Source organism: Alosa alosa, chromosome 16, assembly GCF_017589495.1.
Source record: "Alosa alosa isolate M-15738 ecotype Scorff River chromosome 16, AALO_Geno_1.1, whole genome shotgun sequence".
Classification (NCBI taxonomy): Eukaryota; Metazoa; Chordata; class Actinopteri; order Clupeiformes; family Clupeidae; genus Alosa; species Alosa alosa.
The window spans coordinates 32,681,988-32,700,554 of NC_063204.1; the positions used below are offsets into that span (position 1 = coordinate 32,681,988).

At 39.8% G+C, this 18,567-nt stretch overlaps 1 protein-coding gene across 7 annotated transcripts in view; it reads left to right on the forward strand.

Annotated features, from left to right (window-relative positions):
• The window catches only part of nphp3 (nephronophthisis 3), a 165,406-nt gene extending 149,817 nt beyond the window's left edge, over window positions 1–15,589 (forward strand). For all 7 annotated transcript variants that reach the window (XM_048265979.1, XM_048265984.1, XM_048265981.1 and 4 more), the window contains 7 exons: window positions 1,637–1,878; window positions 2,164–2,239; window positions 2,373–2,500; window positions 7,961–8,201; window positions 9,975–10,100; window positions 14,190–14,305; window positions 14,467–15,589. In XM_048265979.1, coding sequence (XP_048121936.1) covers window positions 1,637–1,878; window positions 2,164–2,239; window positions 2,373–2,500; window positions 7,961–8,201; window positions 9,975–10,100; window positions 14,190–14,305; window positions 14,467–14,635 — 1,098 coding nt within the window. In that variant the 3' untranslated portion in view covers window positions 14,636–15,589. The remainder of the gene's footprint in view (window positions 1–1,636; window positions 1,879–2,163; window positions 2,240–2,372; window positions 2,501–7,960; window positions 8,202–9,974; window positions 10,101–14,189; window positions 14,306–14,466) is intronic.
• Window positions 15,590–18,567: the final 2,978 nt, after the last annotated feature.

The following is an 18,567-nucleotide window of genomic DNA, read 5'->3' on the forward strand; positions in this document are numbered from 1 at the left end:
GAAATCCAATATGGCGGTCCAATCAATTATGTTAATGTCAAACGTTGATATGTGACAGCCTAAGGACCTCCAAAAGTATTAACAGAGATCACTAATATGTTTTAATTTCAAACACATCACCCCATACAGGCCAAAACGTAGTTTTGTTAATTATAGCGCTACCTGTAGGTCAAAAGTCATCAAATTTATTGAGCCTCCTCCTAATTGGGTCCTGAGTCCATGTACTGAGTTTGGTTTTGATATGTGAAAGCCTTGCCGAGATCGGTCGTGACTGGCGACCAGTTTTTAGTATGGGTGTCAAAGGCAATACAGTTATGAATCATGGTCTGAAGGTCATCTGTGCCAAGTTTCGTGAAAATTGGATGAAGTTTTTGACCTTTGAAAACTTTTAAGTGTTTTTGATGAAATTCAATATGGTGGAACGTCAAACATGGCGGATATTGACGTCATGGGGTGTGTCGAGTTCGGACTTGTCATCTGTATACCCAGAATTCCTTGCATGACCACAACACAATACAAAATCATAATTTACCTGGTAATTTCTTTGATAATTTACATTAGTCCTGAGTGCCTTTTGACTGACTGATTTTGATTGGCTCTGACGGGTGAACGCTTTCAAAAATAAAAAATCCTTCCACTAACTTTTGTGAAGATCATTTACATCAAATTCGGACAAAATTTGTGACCTGTGAAAATTTTATTTCACTTTCGCTAAAATCAAATATAGCGGAAAATCCCATATGGCGGAAATTGACGTCATAGAGTGCTTTGAACTTTGTTTGATCCAAGGATTCCAGCAGTACCTTATTTTTGAATTTTTTTTTTGACATATGGGTCAAAAGTAACGTGCATTAATGCAACATCCAAAACGCCAATACACCTTGGCCGATTGCAGCGCCCCTACCTAAAGCACACCAAATGTATTGTGCATCCTCACAATGGAGTCCAGAGTCCATGTAGCAAGTTTGGTGTTGATATGTAAAAAGCGTTTTTGAGATGATCTACTTCCTGTTTGGCAGCTACACAGATTTCGTTTATTTAAAAATCAAAAATCCTTCCATTATCTGTTGTGACACTTGGACTGAGGATAATGTATGTAAAGTTTCGTGAAGATTGGACAAAATTTGTGACCTGTGAAAGTTTAGTTTCGCTTTTGATAAAATCCAATATTGGGCGGAAGAACGACAAGGGTCAGTGACGCCATCTTCTCAAGCAACATACACCGGTTCCAGCCGCACGCTTTAGCTCAGGAGCAACAGCTGGCCTAAAAAATAGGTGAATGTAAATAATAAGAAGCAGTGCCTGCTTTAGCAAGCACACTAATTTTAGTTTATTACAGGGAGATACAATGTTATCAGCCAAAGGCATTTGCTAGCAAAGATCCTAAATGAGGCAGATCACTGACAGGCTAATAAACTGAATATCAGTCATGGGAAATAAAACATTTCATGTGTATTTCTACGTGTTTACATTAAACACTAAAGAGGAATATTTTTTCCAAGGATATTCGAGGATAGCTCCTAATAATCTCAAGTTGAAAAATACTGGTAGACACATTATTATAAAATTAAACCATTAATAAAAGACCTAGGTTAGCACACGAGATGAATATTCATTTATCTGCTCTTTCTTATAGGCAGTAGCACCTTTGCAGCGTTCCCTGGAGATCCGCGAGACAGCTCTGGATCCAGACCATCCAAGTGTTGCACAGTCTCTACACCAGCTAGCTGGAATCTATGTTCTGTGGAGAAAGTTTGGAAATGCAGAGCAGCTCTACAAGCAGGCACTGGAGATCAGTGAAAGTGCTTATGGTCCAGAACATGGTTCAGTTGCACGAGAACTTGATTGCCTTGCCCTACTTTACCAAAAGAAGAACAAGTACATACAACTTTGTCCTTGTTTTTTGATGAATGTGTCATAATGTGATATGGAAAGGGAAAAGGAGTTAGTTTTTCATTCAGGTTCGGCTGGTAATTAATAATCTGAGATCAGAAATATGTTACTTGTTTAGTACTATTATACTTAAGCAATATGACATGCGTGTGATTGTTGTTTGTAAAGTTGTAGCTCTCTTAGGCTTGTAGTCTATTATAGTTGAAGTTGTAAGGCCTGATCTGTTTACACTAGCACATTGGGATTAAATTAATAAATCTCATTTTGTAGGTATGAACAGGCTGATAAGTTGAGAAAAAGATCTGTCAGGATTCGTCAAAAGATGGCTCACCAAAAAGGCCATATGGTGAGATATAAAAGAAGTTGTATTTTTCTGTTTAAACCGTTGTTTTAATTTGTGTGTATACATGTACTACATTGATAATACTACTATATTTGCCTTTGTAAGTGTACCCATGTTTCCAAATACTTCTCTGCAGTATGGATTTACTTTGTTGCATCGGCGGACTCTGCAGTTGGAGGAGCTGACATTGGGTAAAGACACTGCTGACTGTGCTAAAACCCTCAACGAACTAGGTGTTCTCTATTACCTACAGAATAATTTGGAGTAAGTATAATTTCTCATAATATCACCATCTGCTAGGGAGCCTTCAAAATCTTGTGTTGTCCTGGAAATTTACTTCAACATTTTCCATTTTTAGTTTAGCTGACAATGAATGTATGTACTGTATATGTACTCAGTGTTTCCTCTAGATTTTTTTTTAGCATTGGGGGCAGTCGGATCTGCGCCACTTTTTTTTGGGACATTTTTTGTGTGACATTCAGCAAATACCTCCTCATCTAATGTAAGTTGCTTCGGACAATATGTTCTACTCAAGGTGGAGTTGTCCTCCATCTCAGTTGCATCAGTTATCTGATTTTGAAGGTTCTGAAATATGACGATATGCTGCACTGAATCCTTCTTATTTTCTTTCATTTGTCCAGCTAACTTTTCCATTGAAACATTGAAGCTATTTATGATTGGTTACACAGTCGACATTCTGAAATGTCCTGCATGATCAAGGCCAAATTAACCAGTCATCACACAGCCACTGTGTCAGCAGCATGAGCGCTGACAATGATGGTGCGTTTCTGATGTCAGATTATTATGTACTAGACTGTTCTCACGTTGCAGCGTTTTACTTATATGAAGTAGCATTAACACTTTGAATGCCGCACTGTTTTTGGAAGCTTTGGCCCAGAGTGCCAGCAATCTAGAGCATTGTTGACTATTTTTGTATAGCCACAGCGTATTCTATGTTATAGCTATGGACACATACTACACATACAAACCATTTACTATGAATATATGTAGTAAGTTTGGTGATGATACATGGCAGGGTTGCTGAGATATGAGCTCACTTCCTGCTTGGCGGCTTCGCCACTAATTTTAATTGGCTGTTACAGCCGAATGCTTCTGTCAATTGTTCCAGAAAGCAATGCACTGATAAGGCATGGTCTGAAGATGGTCTCTGCCATTTTTGGTGAGGATCCGTTGAAATTTGTGACCTGCGAAAACTTGTACGTGTTTTTGATTAAATCCAATATGGCGGCCGAATCAATTACGATGACATCTCAAGTTGGCTTGGGTCGGCCTAAGGACCTCCAACAGTATTACCAGACACCACTAGTGGATTTTAATTCTAAGCACAACAGCAGCTACAGGCCAAAAGGCATGTTTCTCAATTACAGCGCCCCCTAGAGGTCAAAGGTCACCAGATTTCTTCAGCGTCCTCCTGATTGGGTCCTGAGTCCATGTACTAAGTTTGGTTATGATAGATGAATGGGTTGCTGAGATATGAGCTCACTTCCTGTTTGGAAATCATAGAAACACAATGGGGCTTCGCAGCTTCGCTGCTCGGCCCCCAAATATAGCTGCAAGCAGCAATGAGGGGGCCAAGCAATTAAGCAGAAGTTGGAAGGATTGGACTGGACTAGACTAAAATGGACTGGATTGCATTGGATTGAATTGGACTGGACTGGACTGGACTGGACTGGACTTGATTGGATTGGACTGGACTGTATTGGGATTAGGATTGCAGAGATATGAGCCTACTTCATGTGATTGTTGATTGGATTGAATTGGACTGGATTGGATTGGATTGTACTGGACTGGATTGGATTGGACTGTACTGGATTGGACTGGACTGGACTGGATTGGATTGGACTGGACTGGATTGGACTGGACTGGACTAGACTGGATTGGATTTGATTGGACTGGATTGGGATTGCTGAGATATGAGCCTACTTCATGTGATTGTTGATTGGATTGGATTGGATTGAATTGGATTGGACTGGACTGAATTGGAATGGACTGGACTGGACTGTATTGGGATTGCAGAGACATGAGCCTACTTCATGTGATTGTTGATTGGATTGGATTGAATTGAACTGGATTAGATTGGATTGGATTGGACTGGACTGGACTGGATTTGATTGGATTGAACTGGAATGGATTGGATTGGACTGGACTGTATTGGGATTGCAGAGACATGAGCCTACTTCATGTGATTGTTGATTGGATTGGATTGAATTGAACTGGATTGGATTGGATTGGATTGGACTGGACTGGACTGGATTTGATTGGATTGAACTGGAATGGATTGGATTGGACTGGACTGTATTGGGATTGCAGAGACATGAGCCTACTTCATGTGATTGTTGATTGGATTGGATTTAATTGGACTGGATTGGATTTGATTGGACTGGATTGGGATTACTGAGATATGAGACTACTTCAGGTGATTGTTGATTGGACTGGATTGAATTGGACTGGATGGATTGTATAATTATATCAACAGTAGCACCCCCAGGATCTTTCAATGGGTCCTCTTCCATTTCATCCACCAAATCTTACATTTCATTGACCGAATCCCCTTCTTCTCCCAACTCGTCTTCAATCTCCTCCATCAACATGGCCAAAGGACGGCTCTTCCTGGCCCATGCATCAGTTTGCTGCTCCTCTGAGCAGTCTCTTATACAAAGAGTAGCTGGGGGAAAGCATTGGCAATCCAATGGCTCACTGCAAGAGCATGATAGTAGTCTGTACCTAACACCAAACTGGCGAAGCCTATGAAGAAGCCGATACTTCTTTAGAACCTTGCCTTTGATGCACTGCAAAAAATGAAATCTAACCAAGTGCTATTAATCATATAATAAGATCAAAAAATCTATTTGCTATTGTTTCTAGTATGAAAAGACTTACCTAGCGCTCTCTTGAAAGATCATTTTGACTTAATTTAAGAAGACTTTGACTTATTTTAAGGAGTCGTATCAAGACAAATTTACTTAAAGCACTGGCAGACAAATTGGCTTGCTTTTAGGACAATCGCACTGGAATAAAAAATATTTTATAAAGCTTATTTTCAGTATGAGATGTCTTAAAATAAGTCAAACATTTCTTAAATTAAGTCAAATGATTTCATGAGAAGGCACTAGGTAAGTCTCTTTATACTGAAAACAATACACTGTAAAAACTGCTTATCTAACAAAATCTAACCAAGTGTTATTAATCTTATATCAAGATAAAAAGCAAATTTGTCTGCCAGTGCGTTGAGCAGATTTGTCTTGATAAGACTCCTTAAAATAAGTTAAAGTCTTCTTAAATTAAGTCAAAATGATCTTTTGAGAGGGTGCTAGGTAAGTCTTTTCATACTAAAAACAATACCAAATAGATTTTTTAATCTTAATATAAGATCAATAACACTTGGTTAGAATTCATTTTTTGCAGTGTACAAACTAGTTTTTTTATCTTGATATAAGATTAATAATAATCTTGGTTAGATTTTATTAGATACGCAGTTTTTGCAGTGTAATGCCAGTTGTCTGTGACCTGATTTTTCAACGGCTCGTTTCTGTGCCACATGAGTTGTATAATTCCTTCTTAGCTCTTGTGGAAAAGAAGATATCTCTTAATGTTGAGTTCCGATGTTGGCTTCCCGTTATCATCCTCTCTGTTTCTGTTCATGGAGAATCTACAATAATTTTATCTTTTAGTTTGACATTTGACTTTTCTATTTGAGCCTTCTTTTTCCGCCATTCCTGCTTTCTTAGTTTGTGTTGCTCTTTTGTTAATTTCTTAACCTTTTCTTTCAATGCTTTTATCTCCCTTGCATGTCTTTCCCTGTTTTTTCTCCTCTCACTCTCTGCTGTAAGAAAGAAAAAAATATATACCCATGCCAACATAATAGCTAGCAAACTCATTGTGGGATTGTTGAATAACATTAGCACTTTGGTAACATTAGCTTGGATTCATCTGCAGAATTGCTAGCTGATCAATGACATATAGTACCAAAATAGCATTATTATTATTATTATATTATTATTTACTGCCTTGCATAAAAGTTATTGCAGAATTACATACCAAATGATTAAATAAAATTTCAACTTCACAACATTAGCTAAACTAACGAACCTCATCACCCGAAGAAATATCCAACGAGGTCGTGGTGGAAGACATCTTAGACATCTAGTTATCATACTATAAATGAGGCGTCGCTAAGGAGGTTGGTTGCAATATAACACCTAACCACTAGGTGCGAGAAACTCTCACAGAGAGAACCTTTAAGCATGAATGTTTGTTGGGTGTAACACCCATAACCAATTAGAAGAAAAACAGTAAGAGTGCCATCTCCCATTCCCTAAGAGCCAGTAGTGCATGTACCATGGCACAGTGCTACCATACGGACGAGTAAACACATTTCTGCAGAAGGGATCTGCTGAAGTCTTACACTTAGTTATATACAATCACAATACTGACTGACAAGGGAGTGACAACACTTCAATCAAAAATCAACACTTACCCCTATTAGGTACTCACATAAATGTGAAAGGTATGACACTACACTAGTGTCTCTAGGTATGGTGAAGGGGATGTGATGATGTGGGTCTATTTTAATTCCATTCAATTCCTCATTTTTTTAATTAAGGCATTAAGATCCATGTCCAAAAGATGATTTTTTTTATTCCTCTTTTTATTCAACTTTAGCATGGGGCTGAATACTTTTTATAGGCACTGTAATGTACAATGTGCTCTCCAGACTGCCAGTAAATCTTCTGGGTTGGTCAGTTAGAAAGACACAGCTGTGCACGGTTTCACCCAAGTCATCATTGCCCTTGGACATTTTTCAGCCAGTTAGATGCAACCAATTGGACTAATTTAACATGAAATTTTCTTTTTAAATTTATTTTCTTTTTTACCTTTTATTAATTCTTTATTTGTTTGTTGTATGTCTTGGTGTCACGGGTATGCTGGCAACTACTACTGTACGCCACTCCGTCCGCCATCTTGTGTGTCATTTGTTATTTTGTAAATTTGTTTGTCATGTTTTGGTGTCAAGGGTATGCTAGCGACTATGCCGCTCTGTCCGGCATCTTTTGTCCTGTGTGTCAATGTCTATACATATATGGAGCGCTTTGGGTTGCACAAAAATGTGCTATATAAATGAAAGTGACTTGACTTGAGAAATTACTTGTGGCTTCAGACTGCGCTGCCTTCCAGAGCTATCTAAACAGCCAACAATGCTACTGGTGTTTTGTGTTGCTATCAGAGGTCTGTCCATGGATCTGCTGATCTGCAGCCTGACTTTTCAGCGACTCTGACCTGTGCTTCCGCTGCACTCATTGACTGTTCAAGAGCAACATATGTCAGAGAAATGTTATGTTTATGTTTTATGTTTTTTGTTTTTCACATGGCAAGTTATCAATGCCCATGTGTTTATTTCTTAATGTGTTTGTAAGACATGATGGTGCAGTTAATGCAGCAATGCAGCTTACAATGTGGAAGCCCCAGGTTCAATTACCAAGTGTTGCAGGAGGTACCCATGTTCAGTGTCACAGAGGCCTGCTGTTGCCACTGTGCCTAGTCATAACTTACTTAACTGAACAAATACCATGGTCATCTGTTGTACAGTGTTCCGCCTCTGCATGTACCCCATTCATAGCCAATTGTGGCGATATATTTTTAGAATGATGCAGTTTTGCCCTTTCAGTGTTGTGAGCATCTGTGTGTGCATTTCATTTTTCCCAGTGCAGCTAAAATGTTCCTGACTCGTTCTCTGGAGATGCGGCAGCGTGTACTAGGGACAGAGCACCCAGACTGTGCCCAGTCACTCAATAACCTAGCAGCACTGCACTGCGAATGCCATGAATATGAAAATGCAGAAGACCTTTATGAGCAGGCCCTGGATATTCGCAAGCGGGCCCTTGCTCCAGACCATCCCTCCCTGGCCTACACTATCAAGCATCTTGCCATACTATACAAGCGCAGGGTAAGTGGGAAATTGGATTGAATATGCAGCATAATTACTGATTGCATGAACTAATTCAGCAGTAGAGTAATATATATCTGGTCATACTGTTTAATTCAAAAATTATATGTTTAGTTCTCCTCACAAGCCTCGTTGGTTACAAAACACCCATTATGTGGTGCCATGTGGAGGTCAATGGTTTTAAATCCAAAAACATGATTTTAAACACAGGAGTTCCCCAGCTCTGTGTTTTATCCCCTATTTTATTCTCAGTCTACACAAACATAACTGTCACTGCAAGCGCCTCATGCTTATTCATCCTTAAGCACACTATGTGGATATTTGTTTTAGTATATTTAGTATTTTTAGTATATTGGTATTTTTTATCTTCTACTGTCTTTATTGTTCAACTGTTTTTTTTTTATATGATATACTTTTTCTGCTGTAAGTGCATGTTGTGTGTGATGTCTGTATGCTACTGAGACCTTGAATTTCCCCTTGGGGATCAATAAAGTATCTCTCTCTCTCTCTCTTTCTCTCTCTCTCTTTCTTTCTATCTATCTATCTATCTATCATCACCTGCAACAACAAGGACTTTTCACTGTTTAAGTATGCCGATGACATGGCCCTGGTAGCTCACATCAGGGATGTGAATTCCCTCTCGTCATACAATTAATAGGTTGGCAAGCTCATGAACTTAACTTCCAAGAAGCTGTGCTGTGGGGGGAAGCGAACATCCAATTCCCCCCACCCCTCTTTGAACCCCTGATGCTGCATGGACAGGCAGTTGAGCAGGTAGAGGCCTGACTCAGTGTACAAGAAGGCACAGCAACACCTGTTCCTGCTGAGGGATTTTAATGTCAGGAATGACATTTTAACAGTTGTTTACAAAAGCGTTTGCACAAACGTAAAAATGAGCACCACCTTAATAGCATCCATGATCAGTAGCCAAACAAACTGTAAACATAGGGCGCTCACATGACGTTAAGAATTTTCTGGCGCGTAATGTGACATTTGAGAACCTAAAACCCCATTTCTTCCAGTTGATACGACAACACATAACCGGTGTTATCAGAAATCTCCACTTTGGTCAGAGTTTTTAGAAATAATCGTTTTCTGTGATAAAAACGGGATTTTCGTGTAAATGAGAGGTCAAACCGGAGGGAAATATCTGCGTCTTCCCTTCGTGTAAACGGGGGCAGATAGTGCAGATTAATCGATTCCGTATGACCTTTGACCCCGAGCCGTTCTAGTCAGTAAAAATTAGACTGTAAAATGAAGGAGAGAGAAGAAAACGTGCTGCCTAGATCATTGATTGGAACATTTACTTTTAAAAAAACGGCCTAATGGTGCTGATAAAAATAAAGTGTTGAAAATAAAGTCCTTTGCAATGTCTGCAAGTGTTGACATTGAGGGGAGTGTCCCCTAGGTTATATCTGTGGCCTGAAATGCCTTGTATGTGAACAAAAAAACTTGAAAACCCGAAGCACTTTTGAATTTATTTCCTCAGCATATTAGGTCATATCATAGATTATTATGGCCATTATTTGAACAGTGAAAATAATAATAAAAGAGTTTTTGAACTTTAATGTCACTAATGCTGATTATTCAATTATTCATTTGAATTTAAATATTTAAAATACTTTCACAGCAAAAATTATATATGCAATTAATTTAGATTAATTAATCACAGAGTATGTAATTAATTAGATTAATTTTTTTAATCGATTGACAGCCCTAGTAAAAAGTATGTTATCCTGTATTTATGACTTATATTCAATGTTTGCATGGTAGGGTAAGCTGGAGAAAGCGGTTCCTCTATATGAACTGGCACTGGAGATTCGTGAAAAGAGTTTTGGACTGAAGCACCCCAGTGTGGCCACTGCATTGGTCAACCTAGCAGTCCTTTACTGCCAACTGGTAAGAAGCAACAGTTACTGTTCATTTTAAACAAAAGTTGTTATTCTTCTTTGATTGTAATTAAAATGGTTGCTATGTTAGTTGCTGGGTTGTGGTGGTTGCTATGTTAGTTGCTAGGTTGTCATCATAGAAGTGGTAGATAGGTTGTTGCTAGGGTACTTGAGGTGGTTGCTAGGCTGTTGCTAGGTTTGTTGTGGTGGTTGCCAGGTTAAACACATTGGTTGCTAGGTAACTGTGGAACTGTGGAAGTGGTTGCTAGGCTGTTACTAGGGTATTTAACTTGGTTACTATGTTGTTGCTAGGGTACTTGATGTGGTTGCTAGGCTGTTACTATGATAGCTATGGTGGTTGCTATGCTGGTTGCTAGGCTGTTGCTAGGGGAATCATGTTGGTTGCTAGGTTGTCATCGTAAAAGTGGTTGCTAGGCTTTTGCTTGGGTATTTAACATGGTTGCTATGCTGTTGCTAGTGTACTTGAGGTGGTTGCTAGGCTGTTGCTAACTTAGTTGTGGCCGATGCTAAGCTGGTTGCTAGGTTAATCTCATTGGTTGGTATATTGGTTGCTAGGTTGTAACTGTGGAAGTGGTTGCTAAGCTGTTGCTAGGGTATTTGACATGGTTGCTATGTTGTTGCTAGGGTACTTGAGGTGGTTGCTAGGCTGTTGCTAGGGTATAGGACTTGGTTGCTAGGCTGTTGATAGGGCACTTGATGTGGTTCCTAGGCTGTTACTATGATAGCTATGGTGGTTGCTATACTGGTTGCTAGGCTGTTGCTAGGGTAATCATGTTGGTTGCTAGGTTGTCATCGTAAAAGTGGTTGCTAGGCTGTTGCTTGGGTACTTGATGTGGTTGCTAGGCTGTTACTATGATGGCTATGGTGGTTGCTATGCTGGTTGCTAGGGTAATCATGTTGGTTGCTAGGTTTTCATCGTAAAAGTGGTTGCTATGCTGTTGCTAGGGTACTTGAGGTGGTTGCTAGGCTGTTGCTAGGTTAGTTGTGGTGGTTGCTATGCTGGTTGCTAGGTTAACCTCATTGGTTGCTATAATGGTTGTTAGGTTGTAACTGTGGAAGTGTTTGCTAAGGCTGTTGCCAGGGTATATGACATGGTTGCTAGGCTGTTGCTAGGGTACTTGAGGTGGTTGCTAGGCTGTTGCTAGGGTAATCATGTTGGTTGCTAGGTTGTCATCGTAAAAGTGGTTGCTAGGCTGTTGCTTGGGTACTTGATGTGGTTGCTAGGCTGTTACTATGATGGCTATGGTGGTTGCTATGCTGGTTGCTAGGGTAATCATGTTGGTTGCTAGGTTTTCATCGTAAAAGTGGTTGCTATGCTGTTGCTAGGGTACTTGAGGTGGTTGCTAGGCTGTTGCTAGGTTAGTTGTGGTGGTTGCTATGCTGGTTGCTAGGTTAACCTCATTGGTTGCTATAATGGTTGTTAGGTTGTAACTGTGGAAGTGGTTGCTAGGCTGTTGCCAGGGTATATGACATGGTTGCTAGGCTGTTGCTAGGGTACTTGAGGTGGTTGCTAGGCTGTTGCTAGGGTATTTGACATGGTTGCTAGGTTGTTGCTAGGGTACTTAAGGTGGTTGCTAGGCTGCTGCTAGGCTGCTGCTAGTTGTGGCCGATGCTATGCTGGTTGCTAGGTTAATCTCATTGGTTGGTATATTGGTTGCTAGGTGGCTATTGGTAACTGTGGAAGTGGTTGCTAAGCTGTTGCTAGGGTATTTGACATGGTTGCTAGGCTGTTGCTAGGGTACTTGAGGTGGTTGCTATGTTGGTTGCTAGGTAGTTGGTGGTTTGATAGTTGGAATGGCTGAAGTGGATAGTTTAAATGGTTAAATTATTTAATAAGGAATTATTGTAGTGAGGACTTTTATTTTGAAAGTTCTGGGCAGAGGAAACAGTTGAGCAGGATATGTAGTCTTAAGAGAGCCAGATTGTATGCTTAAATCAGAGACGGTTGATAAAGCGAGACGATTCATAAGAGGGTAAATTCTGGCATGCTGTGACGTGGGGTTCGCAAAATTTAGCAGTCTAGCGGGAGGTCCAGTGTCTATGTATTCCTATGGGAGAAATGAAAATGTTCTCGGATTATGACCATTCCCTTAGCCCTACGTTGCGCAATGTAAGTTATGAACCCATTTTCTACAACCCACATGTCTGCGTAACATTGACATTGAAATTGTATTTTCGAACGAAACAAAGACAAAAATAGCTTTGTTTGTGATCTGTCACTGTCTCAGCAAAGCTCTCGTGCACAGCCACCTGTTCTCAAAGGCCCTAGACTCAGAGCAGTTGATAAACTAACCTAACATATTTTTTGCTAGAACGTATGTTATTTCAGGTTAGTTTGCAACAATATATAAGTTTAACCAAAGTCCTTAGCTGCTAGCTAGGTAGCGAACATAACTAGCCGTTCCCATTCACTTTCCGTTTACTGTGCTAACGTTAGCTAGCTAACTAGCTAGCTCGGTTAACGGGCAAAATTAAATTATCCATTCCATGTCCGAGTGTTGCATTGGCATATATGTTCTTATTGCTTATTCAGAGAAAAGTTTACGTTTTGACACGCCTATTTAGGAGTCCGGAACTAGTGCCATTTCGTTCCATTGGTGAATCCTCTTAAGATTCATCTTAATTAACTATAGAATCTTTGCTTAAAGCCTGAGACTGGCAGTTGCTGCAGGTGGCCTGGCCACCTGGCACAGGATTCTAATTGCTTAATGGACGTATTGTGATGTCATAATTGCCAATGTTAAGTCTATGGGAAAATGTTTAATAGTTTTTAATTCCTAGTTTAAAAAGTATAAAAGTTACAAAGATGAAAAGTACATAGCAGTTGTGTCCTTTAAAGTTAAACGGTTCAAGACAGATGACCTTGTGGTTAACTTTAGGCTACTCCAAACTGCTTTACACTCTTCTTAGAGAACATTTACAATGTCAATGTCAAAACAGCTTGTTACATCGAGATACATAGTATCTCCATTGCAGCAGATCTAACTACGTTATGCTACTCCATTTAATTGGGAACGCATTTGAGCGTGCACGAGAAAGAGAGAGCATTGTCATTGTTGTTAGGAAATTGCGATGGCAACAGTAGTTCCCACTACTGACAATTTATAAACTGTGGGAGAGTACAGCCATATGCACAGCACTAGCCATAGACTATATTTGAATGGAGCTGGCAAAAGAATGTTAAAGTGACAGCGCACCATTTATAAATGAATTAAACAGCATCAAATTAACAGTATTTCTTAAGAAATTAACAAAATTACTTTGTCATTTAAATGATAAATATATATTATTATAAAAATAAATATATATTATTTTTTGTGTGTGGCCCGCCGGCCAATTTTGAAAACCCAATGTTGCCCTTGAGTCAACAAGTTTGGACACCCCTGGGTTAAACAATCTGCCTATCAACGAGGCAGATTGACGGCAGGTGAAAGCATTGTTTTTTCATGAACTGGTCAATTTCGAGATTTTGTGCTAGATTGCTACCTTATGTATTCTGTCACACTACTACAACAAAAAAGTCTGATTTACACATTTAAGTGTTTATTTCATTACATTGTGTTTACTCACACCTGTATATTTCTCCTAAATTCACCAAAAGTTAGCATTCTAACCTTGCATGTACTACCGCGACCGTGCTCCAAAACACATCATGTGTAGTACCGTTGGAAAGCTCTGTTTTTCCTGTATCACGCTATGTGATACATATATGGACACTTCCTTTGTATCAGCAACTGATCGCGAAAGTTCAAAGGCGAGTCTAGGCTGAGAATAGAATCTCATTGGCTGTGTTTGAAGGCTGTTTTCTCTCCCACTCTGAGCATGCAAATTAGCATATATTTAATTAGATAATGCCTAATTTGCATATGTAAACATTAAATTACATATTAATTCACAATTAATTTATTTAATAAAGAAAACTTAAGAACAATGGTGTGCTTTGCTTTAGCAAGCACCCTAATAAAGAAAACTTTAGAAGAACAATACTCTGCTTTGCTTTAGGAATTATAGTGCTTTTGTGTGTTGATCCGATTTTGGTTGTTTGATCCATTATGTTTCTTTGTTGATCCCAATGCAGAAAAAGCATAATGAAGCACTGCCCCTATATGAGCAAGCCCTAAGAGTGTATGAGGACAGTCTGGGGACTTCTCACCCTCGTGTTGGAGAAACGTTGAAAAACCTTGCGGTGCTCAGGTACTGTATGTGTTTTATCATATAAATATGAGCAGCATAGGAGACCCTATGGGACAATGAAGTATTGTATCGTATCATATAATCAAGAGTAAACAAACTGATTAAAATGAAGAATGCAAAAAACTAACCAATTTCTTACTATATGATCATCCTTCCCTCAGTTATGAGAAAGGCGACTTTGAGAAGGCTGCTGAGCTCTACAAGCGTGCAATGGAAATAAAGGATGCAGAACCGTCACTGGTCTGTGGCAAAGCTGCATCTGTCCATTCATTCAACGGTGACACTTTCAGCCTCAGAAGCCCTAGCTTCCATCCTCACACACCCAAGTGACATTCACCTTTGGCCTACAGCTTCTGACAACGACTAGAAAAAATGTAGTAGTGATCAGTAGCTTATACTTATTAAGGGAAAATTAGTTTCTTGTGACTCAAGTTGAATATTGTCACTAGCTATCATTTTTATACAAAACTATATTTATCTTTTGTCCAGTAATGATGTAAAATATGAGACATTGGGCTCTAATTTATAAGTGCAAAGTCTATTCAACCAGGAAATTTCTTGTGCATTAACTGTAGCTATAAAGTGGCATGTGGGAGCATTGAGCTGATTCATCAGTGTTGATGGTTATGGTGGTAATGGTAAACTGCTGGGGCACAACTGACTACACCATTTCCGGATCCCACCCCATCTCTCCCTCCCACTCGCTTCTTGTCTGCCTCTTATATGTCCTATCATAATAAAGGCAAAGAAGCCCCAAAAAATATACTTAAAAAAATAGCAAATTGACATTACCTATTTATTAGGACCGCCACTAACATAGCAAGCGTAGTGGTCATATAGGAGTTGTCAAGGTTAAATTAGCTCTAGTTAGACTTTGCAGTTTGCCAATGAAAATGAAAACTGTTTTTACAATTTCCATCATATTTTCAAACAAAAAATGTTTGCCTTGGTGCTGTCATTTCTGATCAATCAAATACATACACATATTATTTATTACATGAACAATTTGCAGCTAATGATCCTAACACTTTGCACCTATGTCATGTGGCTCCATTAAAAAGGCATCTCTGGTCTCACCTTGTTTCAATACACTTTCACTTGCATGCTTGTCTGAAGGGTCATGGGCTGTTTTATGGTTTAGTTGAATTGGTTAGAACTAAGGGCACAGCATGTAATATTACATGCTCTTGTACAAATGTATGCATGTGTATTTACAGTAGAACATGTGTCAGTGTTTCATTTGTAGTATAATTATGTAATAAATAAAGACTTTATTGACTGTAAGACATGGCACAATTTCAGTGATTATTTGATGGGTTCACCATTGTCAATATTTCCATTGAGGATTGGGGCTAACCCAAGGCTTTTCCCCAGGATTACACACCAGATAATAGTGGTCTCCTGTTGGGAATATACACGAACAGAGAACACCTATGCACTTTTAAAAAATTATTTCTCTTACAGAGTTACGGTTTGTATGTATGTTTTTCGTAAATATGAAAACTATCATTTTTAACTAATGCAGTGTTCATATACTTTAAGTCGCTTTGTGCAAGGTGAACTTTGTTGCATGCTTGCAATTTGTCACACGGCGGCTATTGTGTAAACCAAAGCGAGGCTACAGGGTAAACCGACTATATCATTAATGTATTTTCGCCACCTACAACAATCATATGGTTTGTGTACCTTGTAGCCTTGTTTGGTTTACAATGCCCGCCGTCTGAATAAGGTGGATGGAGTCCTGAGTGAGTCCATGTCCCAAGTTTGTTTTTAATATGTGGAACCGTTACATGATATGACCCTACTTCCTGTTTGGTGGCTTCATCACCGATTTTGTTTGGCTGTGACGGGCGAATGCTTTCGAAAATCAAAAAATTCTTTTGGTAACTTTTGTGAGGCTTGATCTGAAGATCATTACATAATTAGGTTGTTAACATCACACAGTCAGCTGACAATAAAAGGCTGCCCGACTAAACCTGCATGGGAGAGAGCGTCAGCCAGGTGCACACAAACGCCTATGATATGTGCCGGGAGCGTGAGGTGTCTACAGGTTTAAACAAGTTAAATTTAAGACTTTCATACCATTTCTTGGGGGCCAGCCGTGGCCTACTGGTTAGGGCTTTTGGCTTGCAACCGAAGGGTTGCCGGTTTAATCTCTGACCAGTAGGAAAAATGTGGGTGGGGGAGTGGTTGAGCACTGCTCTCCTCTGCCCACATCCACGCCTGAAGTGCTCTTGAGCAAGGCACCTAACCCCTCACTGCTCCTCGAGTGCCGCTGTAGCAGGCAGCTCACTGCTCCAGGTTAGTGTGTGCTTCACCTCACTGTCAGGGATGGATCATGGCTTGTGCTAAATGTTCACGTGAACAGGGGTCCTGAGCCAATGGGGGCCCCAAAAAAAAAAATGCCATGAATTTAGGCTAGATTATGCTCTGTCTGTTAATTTGCAGCACAACTGAATGGTGTTATGGAACCGCGGACCGAAAGAAAAATAAACTAAATGTTTTCCTGGTCAATAAATACTTCTTAATTCATAAAATATAGAGGCATAACATTAGGTGGAAGTGGTAGGCTATGAGTGCTCATTCAATGTGTATGCGTGTTTTCGAAAGTGAAACTGACAAACTGAACCACTCGTGGATAGGTGAATGAAGTTGATTCCTGCAATGTTCATGAAAACAGCATAGCGATTGGGTAGCCTAATAAATCGCGACTTGTAGGCCCACATTTATTTCACTCGTCTCGCTGGAGTGAGCGCATATTGTGGGCTGTTTAAGAATTAATTAAGAAATTAATTAGGAAGATGATCTGCATCTCCATTTACCAAACGCTATAGTTTTGCTAACATCTCCACTGTTAACGTGAAATATGTCTCCATGCAAGGTAGTGTCAAGCAGCAGTGAACTGAAAACCTTATCATGCAGGTAGCCAATGTTCACGTCACCTGAGTCAGACAGAAAACGGGTCCTGCTTGCTCTGTTAAAGTTTGTATGCCCCTTCCAAACTGCGAGCCAGAATTTCAAAATTCTCCTCATTTTCATGAGTGCTGAGGAGTGAATGAGTGCAAAGTCAGTATAGTGTGAGTTCAGAGTTGGGAAATGTTTGAGAGTGCTGAGGAGTGAATGTGTGCAAAGTCAGTATAGTGTGAGTTCAGAGTTCGGATGGCCTGGGGATAAAAACTTCTTCTGAGTCTCTCAGTTCTGGCTTTGTGACTACATAGGTGTCTTCTTGATTTCAGCGGTAGGAATAATCCATTGTTAGGATGAGAAGAGTCCTTCAGAATATTTTGGGCTCTTAGGAGTACTCTTCTGGAATAGATATCTTGTAGAGCAGGGAGTTGAGTTCTTATAGTACGTTCAGCTGAGCGCACTACTTTCTGCAGAGTACTACAATCTCTAACTGTGGAGTTCCCATACCAGGTGATGATGGTACCAGTTAGAACACTCTCAACCGCTGAAGTGTAGAAGGCCTTCATGATGGATGTAGAAACTTTGAATTTCCTTAGCTGACGAAGGAAGTAGAGTCATTGTCTGGACTTCTTCAGAACATATTGAGTGTTAACAGTCCATGTTAAGTCTTCAGTAATGTGGACACCAAGGTATTTAAAATTTGTGACTCTCTCTACAGGTTGCCCGCTGATCATTAGTGGGGTGTAACTGTAGTTCTGCTGGCTGCCTTCTGTAATCCACTACCATTTCCTTGGTTTTAGTGATATTCAGTGTCAAGCTGTTAGATTGACACCACTGTGCCACCTCATCAACCTGATCCAAGTAGAGCTGTTCATTGTTGTTACTAATCAGGCCCAAGATCACTGTGTCATCTGCAAACTTGATGATGGAGGTATGACTACTGTTGGCTTTGCAGTCATGTGTGTAGATGTTGTACAGCAGTGGACTCAAAAAAACAGGCACATGATGATGAAGTACACATTCTGTCAATGGCTCTCTGTACCCCCAGTTCCCAAGCAGCTGCACTTTTGGAGCAGCTCGCTGCGTAAAGTGACAGAAGACCCTGATAAATTTGCGAGACCAGAACCTCGGAGTAGGTTTGAGTTTAAAGAAGTCTTCCCATGCCTGCTTTGGGGGTGGAAAGGGGAATTCAGGAAACATGTTTGAGACAAAATGCCTAATTTGAAAGTATCTGAGACGGTAAAGTATCTGTGTGTCGTGGACAAGTCATGCAGGGCAGAAAGGTTAGAGAAGCTACCAAAAACTCTGTCTTTATATAAGTCACTGAATGTGTGTATGCCATTCCTCTCCCACAG